The following is a 17461-nucleotide window of genomic DNA, read 5'->3' on the forward strand; positions in this document are numbered from 1 at the left end:
TGAAATAATTTTTCTAATATATGTTTATATTATTAGAAGGCCCCCAAAGTAATTCTTGTCTAGGGTCACAAATGTTCTTGAGACAACCCTGCAAGAAACGACGTTATTTCAACCAATTCATGAGTGGGGTTGGGTCACGCAGGTGTATGTGCAAGCGGGGAGGCTATGGCTACTAGTTAGGGAGAGAAATGGGAGGTTGTGGCTGAGGGAGGGAGAAAGAAAGAAATGGTAGATGAGAAGAAATAGTTTTAGAGAGAGGATGCTTCTGAGAGAAATTTGAGATGTGGAGGGTTATTTTAAAATTTTTATTTTTATTTTAGATTTAATACTATACAAATGACCACTTTACCCTTTGATCCTTATATTAAACAATTTTCTGTTAATATAAGGGTAGGAATTTGAAATTTATAAAACCATGGGCGTAAACTTTCTATTTTGCCAAACCATGGGTGGGAACTTGTGGCCTACTCTAATAAATATGATAATAGCTAAGCTAAAAAGTCAAGGATTTTTTTTTAATAAATCCTAAATTATTTTATTTATAAGTATTAACTAGTCGTCTAATATTTTAATAGTCAGTTCCCTAGAATAGTTCGGCCCACCACCCTTCTTCCCATCGACTTAAATAAAGAGTTCTTCAAATTTTTAAATTTTTTTTTTTATATTCGATAGTCTTCTTCTTTCAATGAATTTGACCATTTTGTCTGTGAATGTACTATGTAGTTTTATTAACTTTATACAAATGGCCATTTTAAGTTCCGATGGACAATGATCCATGATCAGTTAAATTTAATTTACTTTTAAACATTAGACTAGCAGTTGTTTTTTTTTTTTTTTTTTTTATTATCAATAATTTACAATAGATTCTTTAGTAATTCATCAAATACTTCCAAAATCCAGATATAAAAATATGAATAAGACTAAAAACAGCATATTAATTAACAAATGAACCAATTAATGTAATAAATTAACAAGTTTTCAAACTTATCGCAACTTTGCAGTTGCACCTAATATATTTCTTTATATACATATAAAATTCTACAAATCACACTATTTTATTTTATTTTATTATATTCAACTAAACACCCAACCGACTGTAACGCCTCCGTTACATAACCGTCAGCCAAGAGTGTCCTATAGAAGGATGCGGTGATAACGGAGATAACAAAGGCATACCAAATATGCCCTCTCCAGCATCCCAAACCTCCGTCCAACTTGATGGCGTCAACGGACAAACCCCCGCACTAACGGTCTCCGTCACCGTCTCTTCAGCCACCTCCTTCTTCACGACCTTGCTCTCCACACACTGTGTTTCTTCATTTTTCCTCTTCTTTCCAAACTGACTTCTATTTCAGATTCCCCAAAGTTTGAACTTCCAATCTCAAGAGGAAAGTTCAAGATCGCCTTGCTTCCTCGGAACTTAAACGCAGCGTTATCATAAGCTTTTGCAGCTTCAATAGCAGTGTCAAACGTTCCCAACCAGACCCGAACCCCTTTTCTATTTGGGTCACGGATCTCTGCCGCGTATTTTCCCCATGGCCGTCTCCTTACTCCTCTGTAGTGCTTTTCTTCAGCTTCTGTTTCCGTCTTCACAACTGGGTTAAGGTTGGAGTTGGTTTTGAAGTTTGCCGCTGGAGGTATTGTCACGTTTAGAGACGGTTTGCGCTGACTTAGTGTAGTTGAAGATTTCAGAGCATTTTGGTTTTGTGTTTGCGCTTGCGGTTTGTGGGTATGGATTTGTTCGAGTTCCGGCTCCTTTTTTGGTTCCAAGTAATCGAATTGAGGGGATGTGTTGTAAAGATTGAGACTGGTGATGAAATTGTCTATAGAAGAGCAGTCAGTGAGGAGATACTGGCTGATGAGTTCTAATGTTGAAGCTTCATCTGGAGTTGCCATTTCAGAGAGTGAGAATTGAAAGAGAAGAAGATTTGAGTGGAAAAGAGCGATGTGTAGATTGAGTATTTAAAGGAAAGTAATTACTTGGGCATTAAATTGGGGGGTTAACAGTTGAGGATCTTGGATAGAAGTATAGAACTGGAAGCATCATTTAATAAATGTTGAAATGGTGGGTCCTTTCCTTGCGTTTTGATAGGATTCTGTTTCCAGGGTAGGGCCAAACATCTGTAGCCTGTACAAATAAAAGATTTGAATTTTAATTAAGTGACACAAGATGATGCATTTCATCATTGTAAATATTTTATAGGGAGAACGGCATTTTCCCACCCAAGCTTTGGCGAAAGTACACATTCCCACATGTCAAGTTTTAAAATGATAATTTCTTACATCTGTAACTTTCTTGTTAGTGTTTTTTTATTAATATTTCACTAAAAAGATGAAAATATTTTTAAATAATTTATTATAAATTAAAATTTAGTTAATTTAAAGTTTTTACTCAATTATTTTTTAGTTCAAATACAATCGAACTTCTTTATAGTCGTAATGTTGGAATCGATTAAATTTATTTCTATAAGGAGGTTATAACTTAATAGAGGCGTAGTTACAAGAATTATTTTTTTTATTTCTTATTTTATAATTCATGTTTTAGTAGTATTAGGATTTCAATTCATTGTTTTGGTAGTATTAGGATAGCACGGAAATGGATATTAAAGAGTCACTGTAAAATTAAGTGATCAGATTTGACAATTTCACTGCACTAATCAAATAGATATTAATGTCTTTCTCAATAATCCAAATGAGCAACTAGTCGTGTATGTTTTAACTGAAAAAGAAATCATTATTGGAATTAGACAAGAAGATGAATGAGATAATATTGAGAATGATAGTACGGAAATACGAAAAATTTTATGCCAAAAAGCTCTAAACATGCTTGAGAGTTAGAAATAGTTTGATTTCAACAAGAAAGTGTCCATGCTAATGGCTTATTATGTACCCACAAGATAAATGATGTAGTAACAACTTTAAAGCATAAATTATTGTCCTAAACAATTTTAGATAAATATTTTATTTCATCTTAAACTTTTATTGTAATATAGCATATATTTTTTGCAATATGCATATAAGTATTACTATATAGAGGCAAGTTCTTTAAGACGAGATCTAGAAAAATTATAACTTATTACAATGAGAAATTTATTCTTATTTATAACTAGTCCAAGTTGGGACCGAAAGTTTTTATGACTACATGGAGGTTATTCTTATATAAAGTATTATCATAAAGATGTTTTACTGTATAAAGATATCTTTCTTCCTTTGTTTATTTAATTAATTAAGAATATTGATTTTCTATGTTAATTAGTAAAAATAAATAACATTTTATGTATCATGAAAAACATTATAAATTTAGTAGATTATTGAATAACAGTAATGGGATATTGATGACATTATAAATAAATAAATATTAAGTTAATTTAACTTTAAACAATTCCATAACATTACTTTTAATTTATTTTTTCTTTTCTGACTTTTTAATATTTAACTTTTTGGCTTATAAAAAATTTATAAAGTTAGATATTTAAAGATATTTTTATTTTTTCAGTAAAATATTAACGAAAAATATAACAGAATCTAACGAAATGTAGGAAAGTGTCATTTGAAACTTGAAAGGTGGGAAAGTGTTATTTCGCCAAACCTTAGGTGGGAAATTGTCGTTCTCCCTATATAATATTACACTTAATTATGGTAAGTACAAATAAGATAACATCATAAATTAATTAAAATCTTTAGGGAAAGAGAAACTTTTTTGGTGCACATTTTATTTGCGTCTTTTTTATGATATACAGTATTTATCAAAATGTTATATTATGTTTAATATGTGAGTTTATCAAACAATAAATATGTGGGTTTATCTTTTACTTCATTAAACATTATATATCAATTTTAATTTCTTTTATAAATTTTAGTTAACATGAATAAACATCTCCATATTCATTATCATCTATTTACATAAATTTTTAGTCAAACCATATATAAGGATAGAGTTTTTATGATAACATTAATAATAAAATAATTAATTATGCAATTATTGTTAAGTATTATAGTATTCTTACACCGCTATTGACTTTTTACCTTCTGTGTAAGAAAAAATATCTTAACAGATCTTTTATATGATAATAAAACATTTTTATATTTTTACAAGTAAAAATATTTAATCAAAATTCTATTTTCGTAAATTTACTTGTATTTTGAAGAGAAACTTAATTTTTTAGTTGTCTTTTCTACTAGGCAAATCTTCCCATCTCATGCTTTCATAATTTTATTTATAGCCTTATACAAGTGATAATAAAAATTTATTCATTATTATTGAACCATGTATTTAGGATTAAATATCGTATTGGGTTTGCTCATGATCTCATCATTAGAGTAAAAATATGTAGCGTTAATATCTAGATCAATGAAATAAAACACAATTTAAGAAAAGAACGAATAAATTCAAACTAATCTTCAAACATATAACATCTAAACTTAATTAGTTCCCTATTGCACTCTCATCGCTACTTAGTATGTACATATATATTTCTCAGCCGTCCGATATTTCAAAATTTAGTATAGATCCAATTAACGTTCGTTACATAACGGGAAGCTGAGAGTATCCCATACAAGGATGCGGAGATAACGGAGATAACGGTGGCACACTGAAAACCCCGTTCCCGTTACCAACGTCCCAGAACCCCTTCCAACTTGACGGCGTCAAAGGATGATCCCCAGTGGTTATAGTCTCCGCCGCCACCGTTTCCTCGAATTCTTCCTCCTTCTTCACGACTTTTCTCTCCATACTACTCTCTGCCTCTTCACTCTTCCTCTTTTTCCCGCAATTCGCTTGTAATTTAGACTCCACGGAACTCGAAATTGAACTTGAATTCCCAATCTCAAGTGGAAAGTTCAAGATCGCTTTGCTTCCACGTAGCTTAAACGCTGCGTTATCATAAGCTTTGGCAGCTTCAATGGCGGTTTCAAAGGTTCCTAACCAGACCCGACTCCCTTTTCTATTTGGGTCACGGATTTCCGCAGCATATTTTCCCCATGGTCTTCTCCTTACTCCTCTGTAGTGCTTTTCCTTCTCAGCTTCTGTTTTCACAACTGAGTGATTGTTGGAGGTCGAAGTAAAGCTTGTTGCTGGAGGAATCGTCACGTTTATAGATGGTTTTCTCTGGCTTAAAGTACTTGATGATTTTACAAGGGTTGGATGGTTCTGAGAATTGATTTGTTTGAGTTCTTGTTGTTGGGGTTGTTGGTTGATGGATGAAGTGTGAAAATTGAAATTTGTGATGAAGGATTCCATGGAAGTACTACAATCATTGAGGAGGTACTGGTTGATAGATTCTAAGGTAAAAGCTTCGTCTTGATAGGCCATCTGAAGAGGAGATCAATAAGTTGGAAATTTAAGTTTGATAGATGAGAATTAATGAAGAGGAGAAGCTTGAGTGGAAATGAGGAGTGTGGGATTTGTTTATAAAGAGAAGAATTTGAAGGAGATCTGGGGAGTTTCACTGGAGGTTCGATGTTAGATCCTGGAAGCATCGTTTGAGATCATTCAGGCATACTCAAAGTGGTTTTATGTTTGAAGTTTTGTCGTTTTTTGAAGTTTTTAATGATTGTGGGGTTTGTATGTTTTTCCATGGAGAGTTTCCAGGCTGGTTCCGGTTAAACCCGTGCACTAAATGACTTCTGGTAAATTTGACTTTCCGCTATATAAACTAATAGCACGTTCAAACTTCAAAAGTGACTTAAAGGTTTATCTTTAAATTTTAATTTTTAAAGGACATCATTCTATTTTGAGATATTATTTAGTATATGTATTTCCTATACAATTTTCAAACATTTGATATTCAGTTGAGAGATTTTATAGGTTCTATTATTTGACCACGTGCATTAATTAGCTTTTGGCTCTTGAGGAATGCTGTTAATAAATATAATAATATCATTTATGTAATTAAGTATATATAATCTATGAATATACAAACAAGTCTTACAAAAATTTATGTATAAATTGATGTGACACAAAATAAATAGAAGAATGAATATGATAAATTTGACTTTTTATATTTACTTTTTTATTCATTTTATATCATATTAGTTTGTACACAAATCTTTGTAAGATTTGTTTATACAACTAATATTATTGATAATCTATATGCTAATCTTATTTATATCTTTTTGTAATATATTTCCTAACGAGGCTGGAAAAGGAGCCAATTTCGATAATTCTGATAAACTACCGACAACAAGTGAAAAAGCACAAAGCAGAAGTGATGGTTGTGTCTTGTGGCTTGCAAGTAACCGGTTGGGACATCAAATATTACAGACCAGTCGGGGCATGTTGGATGTTGGTGGCACCACCAACCATGACATTACAACTCCTTATCCTAAATTTATAATACATCCACTAGTAAGACAAACATAATTGAGTTATATATAAAGAAGAAATTTTTACTCTATGATTGTTGAATTGAATACTTTAGCGTCTTCTCAGTCAAAATTGTGTTCGACTATACCCTAACATGAAATGCAAAACGTCGGTAAAAGGTTCATAATATGTCTCATTTTACACGTTTTTTCTAAAAATATTTTTTGATGCATGCATTTTTACCTTCTGTGCTAGTCCAATTTAGAGAAGAAAAAAAAGGCATGAATTGTGTCATTATCAAGTTACATTTTATAATTTTCAACGAAGGACCCTGCTTCATTCAAAACAACAAAACTAAAAAATACTGAGGACCCCGGTAAAACTAAAACATTGATTTTGTCTTTGACTATTAATCATGTGGATTTGAATTTTGAATTTAATGTTTTAGAATTTAAATAAATATAATTTAATCCGAAGAACCTGCTGTGTATGTGCCTTGTTCCAACAAGTTGCAAGGTTCAAGTCTCTTTTATCAACTTGCTATATCCGCTAGGCAGAAACCAGCTAAGTAAAGAAACAAATATCATGAATCTGGTCATCTTTTACAATAGCGCCATTTTATTTTGATTGATAGCTGCTGTTTATTGGCTTAGTTGACCAATTAGGTTAGATGTTTCATCAAGAAACTAAAGAAAGAAGAAAATTATTCATTAGCTGATGGAGATAGCTATGTAACTGCTGTCGAACGCCCCATAGACCATACTACATTTGGTTTGAGACTTCTTTTATTTGTCGTATCTTAAATTTAAATATCCAACAACCCATATCATAAAATTGTTTTTACAACTAAAAATATTGAAGATAATTTTTTTTTTTTAAGTTGTTAATTTTATTTGTAAGCGTTGGAAAGAAAGAAAGAAAACCACCACTGGGTGACCAGCAGTCAATTAAGACTCTTGTGTATATTACTTAAAGGGTCTTAAGTTCGATCTATTTGAGTTATTAATAGAGTTGACCATTGAGGAGATTTACTCGGCTATCAACTTCAGGGTCCTAGGAGATTTGTTGAGATAAGCATAAACTGGTTCGGACATCCCTAGTCACCCAAATAAAAAAAAAAAAAACTGTTGAGTGTCTATAAATATGTAGTGACGAGCAATGTTCTGAAAACCAAACCGGACCGTCCGATCGGACCAGTTCGACCGGCAACCGGCGGCAAATCCAGACCGGTATATATAAAAACCTACTATTTTGATTTAAACCGGATTGGACCGCGATTGGACTGCCGAAATAGTGCTGAATCGCGGTCCAATCGCAGCTAAACCCTGCCGGATTCCGGAATCTTTCGATGGAGAAAACACCCCCATTCGACGGACGGCATCTCCACGACCAAACCCATCCATTTTTAGTTGTCATTGCCCAGCCTACGTCGATCGCCGTCCACCTAAAGTTCACGCGACGTCAAATTTCTTTTGTTGATTCCGGCGAGTTCCGACACCGATGGAACTCCCTAGCACCACCATCAGAGTCGCTAGAACCTACATATCAAAAGCCCCAAGATTCCAGCTTCGATTGGCCGTCGATCGTCGTTGTCGCCACCATTCACCAGAATCTTCGTGTGACAGGGGTGTTTTAGATAGATTTCAAACCTTAAGGGAGTATTAAGGGGTGTTTTTGATGAATTTCAAATCTTTAAGGACTAAAAGAATTTTACAAATTACAGTCCAACCGACCGATCCAACTGGTTAAACCGGAAACCGGACCCTTGAACGGGTCATTGTCCGGTCCGGTTTTCAGAACATTGGTGACGAGTATATTATAACTTTCCTACCATATTTATTAATGTTATATACTTTTGTTTCTTATCTATCGGTAATCGTAGAAAGCTATATAATGATAAATAAACTTCAAAATATTGTAAACTATTAAAATACTAATAAACAAAGAAAAAGAAATGTCAAGGTTGATAATTACATACTGTTGTTTTAAGCTAGGTTGTTTGAAGTCTCACGAAACAAACTAAAAATAAGATGCAATTTCAACGGGAAGCAATAAGAAGGAAAAATGATCTCACCTGCAGATATTACTTTCGTCTTACGCAAAGAGAAATTAAGAAAGAGACATCAATTTAATCACATGGTGTTTTGTAATTGTATATTTGTATATATAAATTAACTTTTCAATTAATTAATTGTCATTTAGAAGTGCGGTATTTGTTGACAGTTGAATAGAGTAGTTCAAGCATGGATGAATTATATGACATATATTAATTACTGCACGCCACTTTGTTGACAAAAGAATACTGAATCACAGAATCTGACATTCGTGTCAAACAGATGGAGCAACTGTTCCATCACAACCTTTGAATATTGACCACGAATTAGCTAATACTTGACCCTTTTATTATTATTTTTTATTATATTCCAAATCATAAATTTCATCTCACACAAGTTGATTCTTATAGCTCAGAATCTTCTATCTTTTTTTTATAAGTACTCGTTGGTTTAACATATGACATTAAACAAGAATAACAAAATACTTATTACCCAAAATAGGATAATTTCATTGGTATTTTTTAAGGATTAGTTGAACTAGGATAGATAGCTATTTGCGTTTTGTTTTTTTTTTTGCGAGTACTCTAAGATCTCCTACCAATAAGGTTTCAAACTGTCTATTTTTTTATTTTTTAAAAACTTTAGAAATGGCGATGCATAAATTTTAAGGTTATCATCTATTATCTCCTATTTGGTTTTATAAAATATGGGTAATGTTATGGGTGCTAATGGATTTTACTAACTAGTATACTAACTTAAAGCATAGTACGAATACCATACGCATAGTACGGGTACTAGGTGGGATTTTAATAAAGGTTAGTACACTAGTTAGTAAAATCCGTTAGTATGCAAAGTATTATTCATAAAATATTAGCAAGACTATTAGCTTTGGTTGCTGCGACATTATTCTATTGCTTGTCTTAGTCCAAGTGTCATATTGTAATTGGATTAGATATTGTAATTAGTTATTTAAGAGAATTTAAATAGTTGTAGTCTCGCAGCTTCTAACATGATATTAGAATATTGATCTTGGGTTCAATTTTCGACAAGTTGGGGAGCCAAATCATTAGCCAAGTTTTAATAGGCAGTGACAATTACAATCTTAGGAGTCGAACGATGAAAATCACACTCCTTGTGAAAAACAAGTTAGGGTTTATTGACGAAACAGTACTCTTGTTACCTCTTGATCTGATTAAGGCTCAAAAGTGGGATCATTGTAATGCCACTGTCATGTCTTTGATAATGAATTGCATTTTCAAAGATCTTGTAGGTTGAGTCATCTATGGAACCTAGAATCGAAGCTCTTAATTCTATTACAAGATTTTGCAATATACACAATCAAATTCAATTGTGTGAGAGAAACTTTGTTTCTTCTTGATTGGCAAAAGAAGAAAGGTATTGAAATTGAATGGCCCATGCTGAAAAATCCCCGTCCAGAAATAGTGTGAGAAGAAGGAGAAAGAAGAAAGAAGAAAGAAGAAAAGAGAAAGAGAAGAAAAAAAAATTATGTTTTTTGTTTTTCAACTTTATATAGGGGCAAAATGACAAAACTATTCTTTTAATTTTTTCTTTTTTGAAATTATTGTTTCATCATTCTACAGTTAAAAATAACGGAAAAATTGGATGAATGAGTGGAAAACTGTTATTTTGAAACTTTTCGAGTGGGCCAAACCAAGTTCCCCCTTCATAAAATAATCCATATTCTCACCACCTTTGTTGTTGTCAAATAATAATCAAAATTATCAAAGGTAATTAGTCATGTAAGGTCAAAAATTAACTGGAATCACATCAAAAAGGTTTAAATTAAAGTTTCAACCCGGTTAATTTAGATAGAATCAATTAAGGAAAATGTATGAAAAGAGAGTATGGAGGGAGTCAACTAATGTATTAAGCTCAGCTGATTCAGCTCTTGAGTTTATTGAAGCTTTAATCTCTTTAGCTCTAACATGAGGAAATAAGGAATAAAATGATCAACGAATCATCGATCAATCCCAAAGCTTCGATGGTTAACATTAGAGAAAGGCTTTAGTTAAAACCTTAATGGAAGCTTATAACAAGGTTAAGGGGTGAATTAATGCGTCAATTTATGACATATTAATTTTGACCGTCAATTTAAAGAGATAAGTTATGATTTTACCAAATATTAGTAGAGTTTATAGATGATTTATATTATCTAAGGGGTCTTAAAGTAATTTATTTTTTGTTTTAAAATGTTTGACTAATAATTATTAAAAAGCATTGCAGTTTATTTATTATATTATAATATATATAATTATCATTTTATAGATATTATTCTTTAAATATACTCTCAAGTCTCAATGGCCATGAACCTCTATTTTTCAAAAAATAAACTAAAAAGAAGAAGAAGAAGAAGAAGGAACTCATTACATCAGCTGAGATCATGGAGCATTGGATACCATTATTAAAGAAAAGAAAACGTATCATAAGGTTCTTTTCATTAATTCGTCCTTTTATATATAATATATGAAAGTTGATGTATGCTTTTGTTTAAATAAAATTGCTTCAACCTATACAATTCTAATTTGGTGGGGCACTGTAAGAGAGTTATCTTAATGTTAATAATTTTTAATTGTTTGTTTCAAATTCCAAAAAATCTTGCAAATAAAATCTTAGTTTATTGGTGAAACATTGATGATGGCATTGTAGATATAAGTGGACTCTGAATTGATTCACATAAAAAAGAAAAAGAAAAAAAGGTAAATTCCAAAGAGGCAGTGTGTTATATAGTAAGTTCAAGAGGCACGAATTTATGTCACGTGTCCTAACAGTCCTATGACTATGCTACTAGAGTATGAGCTCTTGCCATGTGTCCTATGGTTATGTATTTGTCTAGATCTTATGTCATACAGTAAAGGGATTACTTTATTTGTAAGACTGTCATAGGTTGCTTCAATAGTAAGTAGGCTTGGCAAACGGGCAAGTATGGATCGGGTAGCGACGGGTCCCAGGTGAAACAAGTATGGGTTCGCAGGTAAAATTTACTAACGGATCGATATATACATGACCCGTACCCGCCCGCGCGGGTACGGGTCACCCGTGGAAAATGACATTTTTTGTATTTTCCATATTTTTGTTATTTTTCACTGTTTTTCTGTATTCAAATTGCTACTGCCATGCTGCTGCTGCCGTGAGAGAAGAGAGTTGACTGAGATGAGGGTTGTTGACTTGCTGCCGTGAGAGAAGTGAGAGAGTAAGGGAGTGGAGCTGCTGTGAGAGAAGTGGAGCTGCTGTGAGAGGAGTGGAACTGCGTTTTTTGTCTTTTTTCAGTGATAAGTTTTCACTTAGATTAGGGTTTTGGTTTTGTTTTCTTTAGTTTTTACTTTTTAGAATATTTTATTTTATTTTTTTTAATTTCAAATTGTGGGTTCACGGGTACCCGCTGGTATTACCCGGTCCACCAACAAATATCACGGGCGGGCCGGGTACGAGTCAAATTTTCACAGGTCGACTTATGTGTTACACGTACTCGCTCGTTAAATACGGGTATCCGTTTACCCGTAGGTACAGGTGGGTGATTGCTAGGTCAATAAGGTTTAGGATTGAGTTATCATTTAGGTCATATGTCATCTTATGAGAGGGTTGTTTTGCCATTAAGTCTCCATGAAGAGCGGTTTGCTAGGTCACATGTCATGTCATAAGGAGGTTACTTCATGAATAAGTTTGCCTCCCAAAAAAGGTTTTGAAAATTTCATTTTTCTCAATAGCTAAAAGCAATTGCCTTATTTGAGTGCAAACAACTTTGTACACACACAAAAACAAAAAAAGCAATAAAAGTAATAAAATAATAGTGGGCTTAAGATTTGTATTTTACATTCAACTCACTTTAAAAAAAAAAAATTTATTTTTTATTCTTTGTTTATTTACTTGCATTATTAATTTTTTCTCATTAGTTCAGCGTCATATTCTCGATTTCTCATAAATACTTGTGTGAAGTTTCTTGAAGGCTCGCATACTTATCATTGATGCGAGAAATCGCAACAGCCCAGTGGATTTAATGGAATTCCGGGTACAAAATAGAAAGAAAAACACTTTGTTTACTCACGACTTGTACTAACCTCCTTACAACCTTTGTTAAAATTTTACATGGTACCCGTACTATGCGTATAGTATCAGTACTATGCGTTATATTTACAAAGGATAGTAAGATGGTTAGTAAGATGGTGAGTAAGTATAGTATGGTTGAAATAGAAATGTTGAATAACATTGTACAACTAATTAATAATGTAGGAGAACGTGTTCTTCTAAAATTTATCGATAAATTAATTCTCTTTACTTTTCCTTACTTTATTTCAATTGTCAAATCGATACTTTATATCAACAATCGAACCAATCTCTTGTTGCCAAACCAAGTAAAAAATACTTATGAGATAAGGTGAATATGACCATTAAATTAAGCTTTATCATAAACCTATCAAATGTGGTTATATGTGGAACACGTGTTTCCATCAAACATGTGTTACACTTCCTCCTTAAAAATTGGCCTTCGTTTTTCATAGAAAATCGTAACAAAAAGAAAGGCAACGGGACCAATCCATCAAGCATCAATTTTCATGTTTACTCCATCTATCATGCGTATTGACTTAAACAAGTTTTGCCAAGAAACCATGGCCAGGCCCATGGTTGCGGAATCTTTAAGATGTCGTTAATTAATTGTTATTGCTTTCTTGATGTGAGTCTCATTTCTTACCTAATAAGATCTTATTGAAGGAAATGATTACATTCTCTAATAGGCTTAAATATGTCTAGTTAATGTGAAACTTCAACACTCCTCCTCACTGTCAAATCCATATGTTGGGTCATGCCTATTGATGGAGGTAGTAGCTAGTTTTAACTCTTTACTCGCTGGTCAAGTACTCAGCTTCACTAGGTTTAACCCTGATATCATGATAGAATTTGAGTTGGGTTTGACTTTTCACCTAATAAGACTTTATTGAATGGGAGAATTACCTCCTCTAGTAAGCTTTAGCATGTTTAGTCGGTGTGAGACTCCAACAATAACTATGGTTCGCCGATCATTTCTTGAAATGATAATTAATAGTTAGAGGACTATAATTGACGAACAAAGGGTGGAGCTAATAAGTTGATTTTTGGGGGTTAAAGCGTAATGTATTGCGATTGAGTTAGGTTAGAGTATAAACAATGAATTTAGAAAGTTTAGGGGACAAAGTGTGAAGTTTAACAAATGAAGGGGGACAAAGGGTAAACTTAATCTATAAGGATGAAATATATATTTCTGTACGAATTCTGAAAATTTTTGTGGATATAGCTCCGTCCCTGTTTATGAACCTTCCATTTTTTTATGAGTTAGCTCAATTATTTCGCGAAAATGATAGTTAATAGTTTAGGGACCATAATTGATAATCCTCCAGTTTGAGTAGGTGTTTATCTGAGCTTATAAAAATTAGCTTATAAGTGACAAATGCTTATTAACTATTATTTATAAGTACTTATAAGTGATTGATAAGTAATTAACGTGTTTGATAAAATGTGACTTATAAGTACATTTTATTATAAAATGACTAAAAAATGTACTATATTAAATAAGGATAATGTGGTAATATACTTGATCAAACTAGCTTATAATCAGAGTGTTTATAAGTCAAAAAAAAAAAAAAAAAGGTACCTCCCCCTAACTTATTTTTTTTTTTTGCTTATAAGTTCAACTTATAAGCTCAAAAAAGTTATAAACAAATACGTCAACTTAATTTTAGAGTTTATAAGCTAGTTTGACCAGCGTATAAGCTCAGACAAACATCCCTAGATCATTTTTCAAAACAGTAGTTTGAAAAATTGTAATTGATGAACCCACACGCAACTTTAACTTAATAATGGTGATATGGTACGAATTTTCATTTTATTTTAATTTGTTGACTTTTAATTGATAGATTTCTCTACGACAATTCTTGTTACTCCAATTGGTCTCTCTTTTATACAAAAATTCACATAACAGTTGGAAAATAAGTTCATGTTGGTTGTCATTTCAAAGGAACCACAACCATTAATGCAAAGCTTTGGTTGAGATTTTCAGATGTTAAGAAGAATTGAGTCTAGATAAGACTTTTTGTATCGAAATTTATTAGATCTTCAATATTAATATTGTCGTTGAATCTTTATTATTAACTTAATTAAACAAGTTATAAGTTGAAAGAGATAAAAAACTATTACTTAACCCCAGAGGTTTTCACCATTAACAATTTAAGCCATTTGGTTTTGGATATATAACCCTCAATCCCTTACAGTTTGTCAAAGTTGAATTTTATAAGCACACATAAGCACCTTTTTAACCCTTGTTTATATGTTAAAAGTCCCTTTTTTACTCTTAAAAATTACTATAATTCATATATTTAACAACTAATTGATAATCCCCCTTTTAGAATTTAATAACTAATGTTAGTCGGCAAGGGTTGAGTCAAATACTTAATATTAGCCTCTCTTATCCATTAGATGGGTATTAACTTAGTTAAATAACGCCTACTTTTAAAAACTTATATTTTAATGCTATATTGTCGTGGACCTGGCTGGACTTGAAGATTCAATCTAACCCCATTAGAGAGGCCAGCTAAACTCTTACTCAACGACCACAAACTACACAACTCATTGGAAATATTTTGTCAAGTAGGCGTGATGAAAAAATGAAAAAGAAACCGAGGATAAAATTTCTACTACTTTCCCAAGATGATGCAAGAGCAACCGACTGAATAGTTAATTAAAAAGAATTATGTATTATTAATGGCCTGTAGCAAATCAACACTGTCATATTACGATTGACAGCATATTCATTTGGGTGAAATCCAATTAGATTATTTGTCCATTTGTAAGCATGTTGTGTCTGTAATGTGAACACCAATAATTGAACTTTTTATAATTTAATTTGACCCGTGAACTTGATGAATTGAGATCAATTTTGAGTCTGTGAACAGGATTAATTTATGTTCAACAAGTTGATACAAACAAAATCGGATCATAAAAAAATTTGCACAAGTTTCAAAATATTCTTATCACCAACCAAATTTGTTTTATATACGTATGATTAATATTGAATATTTTGTCCATGTATATAGTTTGTTGGGGTGAATCTGAACGGAAATACAGATGCAATAGAGATATGCGAAATCAAAATAACAGACAAACAAACGTACATATCACAAACAATAAAACCAAAAAAGAGGTACGTTTTACTCTAGTTCATTCAATTAATAGATTACGTCTAACAAAGTCAATATCATTTCAATACTATCTCACCTCTCTGATTTACAATGAAGTAATTTACTCTATGATTGTTATAACTTATTATAATAGAAAAGTGTATTTATATATTAGGTTTAAAAGACTAAAACCTAATCTTATAAGGATTTTTATTTCTAAACTCAAATTCAATAAGAAATTAATAACTTAAATAAATCATTTAACGGTTGTATAAGAAAAAGACCTAAACCGCCTACGAGTTATGGAGTGTTGCCCCTGCGACCTTCACTCACTCACCCAAGAGTGGAACCCCCGCCCGAACCCTCAAATACATCTAAGTGGCTCATTGATGCTAAAATAGTCCACAATTCCAAGATTCCAACCGAACGCACCCCACCAAGAAGAAAAACGAATAAGTTCCTTACATAATGCTTTTGAGAAATACTAATGACACACCAATGACATAATACAATGACCTCACCTCTTCAATTAGCTCCATCACGTGATAGAACTGCTCCTCCCATTTGCCCACTTGCCCAACTCAACTTTCACTGCAACTCCTTATAAAGTTTAAACCCATTTCCACAAGTTATAATAATCAACTTCTTTAATCTCTTTCTTCTTCTATATATATATATATATATAGAGTGAGAGAGAGAGAGAGAGAGAGAGAGAGAGACCGCAGTTTAGAACTTCTCCACAGAAATTCCTCTCAAATATCTTCTTTACACGTTTTGCTTTAGCTTTACAAGAAACGTCTGGCCATTATGCCCAACCAAGTTATGTTCTTTAGCAATCTCAGCTCTTGCTTAACGGAGCACTGGGGTGATTTGCCCTTAAAAGTTGACGACTCCGAGGACATGATCATCTACAACTCCCTCCGTGATGCCGTTAATTCTGGATGGTCTCCGTTAGATGTTACTGCAACCACGACAACGGTAAAAGCTGAGCCCAGAGAAGAGCTCGAGCTTGAGCGGGAGCCAGCGGCTTCGAATTGCATAAGCGAAAGTATTAATAAAAAGGAAAAGATTGTTAAGGGGAGACATTACAGAGGGGTGAGGCAGAGACCGTGGGGGAAATTCGCGGCGGAGATAAGAGACCCGGCAAAGAATGGCGCCAGACTATGGCTTGGAACGTATGAAACGGCTGAGGAAGCGGCTTTGGCTTATGATCGAGCCGCTTATAGGATTCGTGGGTCAAGGGCTTTGTTGAATTTTCCTCACCGGGTTGGTATTAATGAGCCGGAGCCGGTGAGAGTGACGGCCAAGCGTTCGGGTAAGAAGAGGAAAGGTTTGACGGCTAATGAAGCCGGACTCACTGTGTTTCAGATTGGCCTACTGGCGAGTGGCGAGCAATTGTTGGTCACTTAATGCTGAGCTGGAATAGGGTTTTGTTAATTAACTGTGTAAATTGAAAAGGTGTACACTGTAATTGTCGGCAAAGTGTGAATGTACTACTATTTTTATGGATAAAAATTAAAAGAGCTTGTTTTTGATAAAATATTAGCAAATGAAATTGGCCATAACCACCCTTATAATGCCAATGTGGAAACAAAATTATGCTTTTCCTTTTCTTCTACTGGCTAACTTTCTTTATTCCATTTCCATATAGTCTTTAATTAAGAAAGGTAAAATATCATTAAATTCATTAATTAATTATGTCTGAAAACGACCCTTTAATAAAGAGTAAACAATTTTTCCTACTTAAATAATGGTTTAATGGCATTTTTCTATACATAGACTTTTAAAATACTATTTTACTATCTAAATTTATATTCAATTTCCAATTCTGACATAGTTGCCACCTTACACCACTATCATTTTCTTCTCTAATCATCTTTCATCAAAACCCCTCAAACCTACTTCCACCAGTCCTACTAATCGCTGACAATCGACCA

General features: G+C 32.8%; 3 protein-coding genes across 3 annotated transcripts; 1 reads left to right on the top strand and 2 right to left on the bottom strand.

The window, feature by feature from the left end:
- Positions 1-984: 984 nt before the first annotated feature.
- LOC116146178 (ethylene-responsive transcription factor ERF105-like) lies at positions 985-1983 on the bottom strand. The gene is given in 2 exon segments (XM_031431587.1): positions 985-1336; positions 1339-1983. Coding segments are annotated over 2 exon segments (786 nt in total). The 5' UTR covers positions 1897-1983; the 3' UTR covers positions 985-1108.
- A 2384-nt stretch (positions 1984-4367) lies between these two features.
- Positions 4368-5469, bottom strand: LOC116146190 (ethylene-responsive transcription factor ERF105-like). Its single transcript, XM_031431601.1, has one exon. The coding sequence runs from the start codon at positions 5309-5311 to the stop codon at positions 4526-4528; it is 786 nt and encodes a 261-aa protein (XP_031287461.1). The 5' UTR covers positions 5312-5469; the 3' UTR covers positions 4368-4525.
- A 10712-nt stretch (positions 5470-16181) lies between these two features.
- LOC116146168 (ethylene-responsive transcription factor 2-like) lies at positions 16182-17097 on the top strand. The gene has a single exon (XM_031431572.1). It carries the CDS (start codon positions 16332-16334, stop codon positions 16932-16934), a length of 603 nt encoding a protein of 200 aa, XP_031287432.1. The 5' UTR covers positions 16182-16331; the 3' UTR covers positions 16935-17097.
- The last annotated feature ends 364 nt before the right edge of the window (positions 17098-17461 follow it).

The sequence above is a fragment of the Pistacia vera genome, unplaced genomic scaffold, assembly GCF_008641045.1.
Source record: "Pistacia vera cultivar Batoury unplaced genomic scaffold, PisVer_v2 Contig474, whole genome shotgun sequence".
NCBI lineage: Eukaryota > Viridiplantae > Streptophyta > Magnoliopsida > Sapindales > Anacardiaceae > Pistacia > Pistacia vera.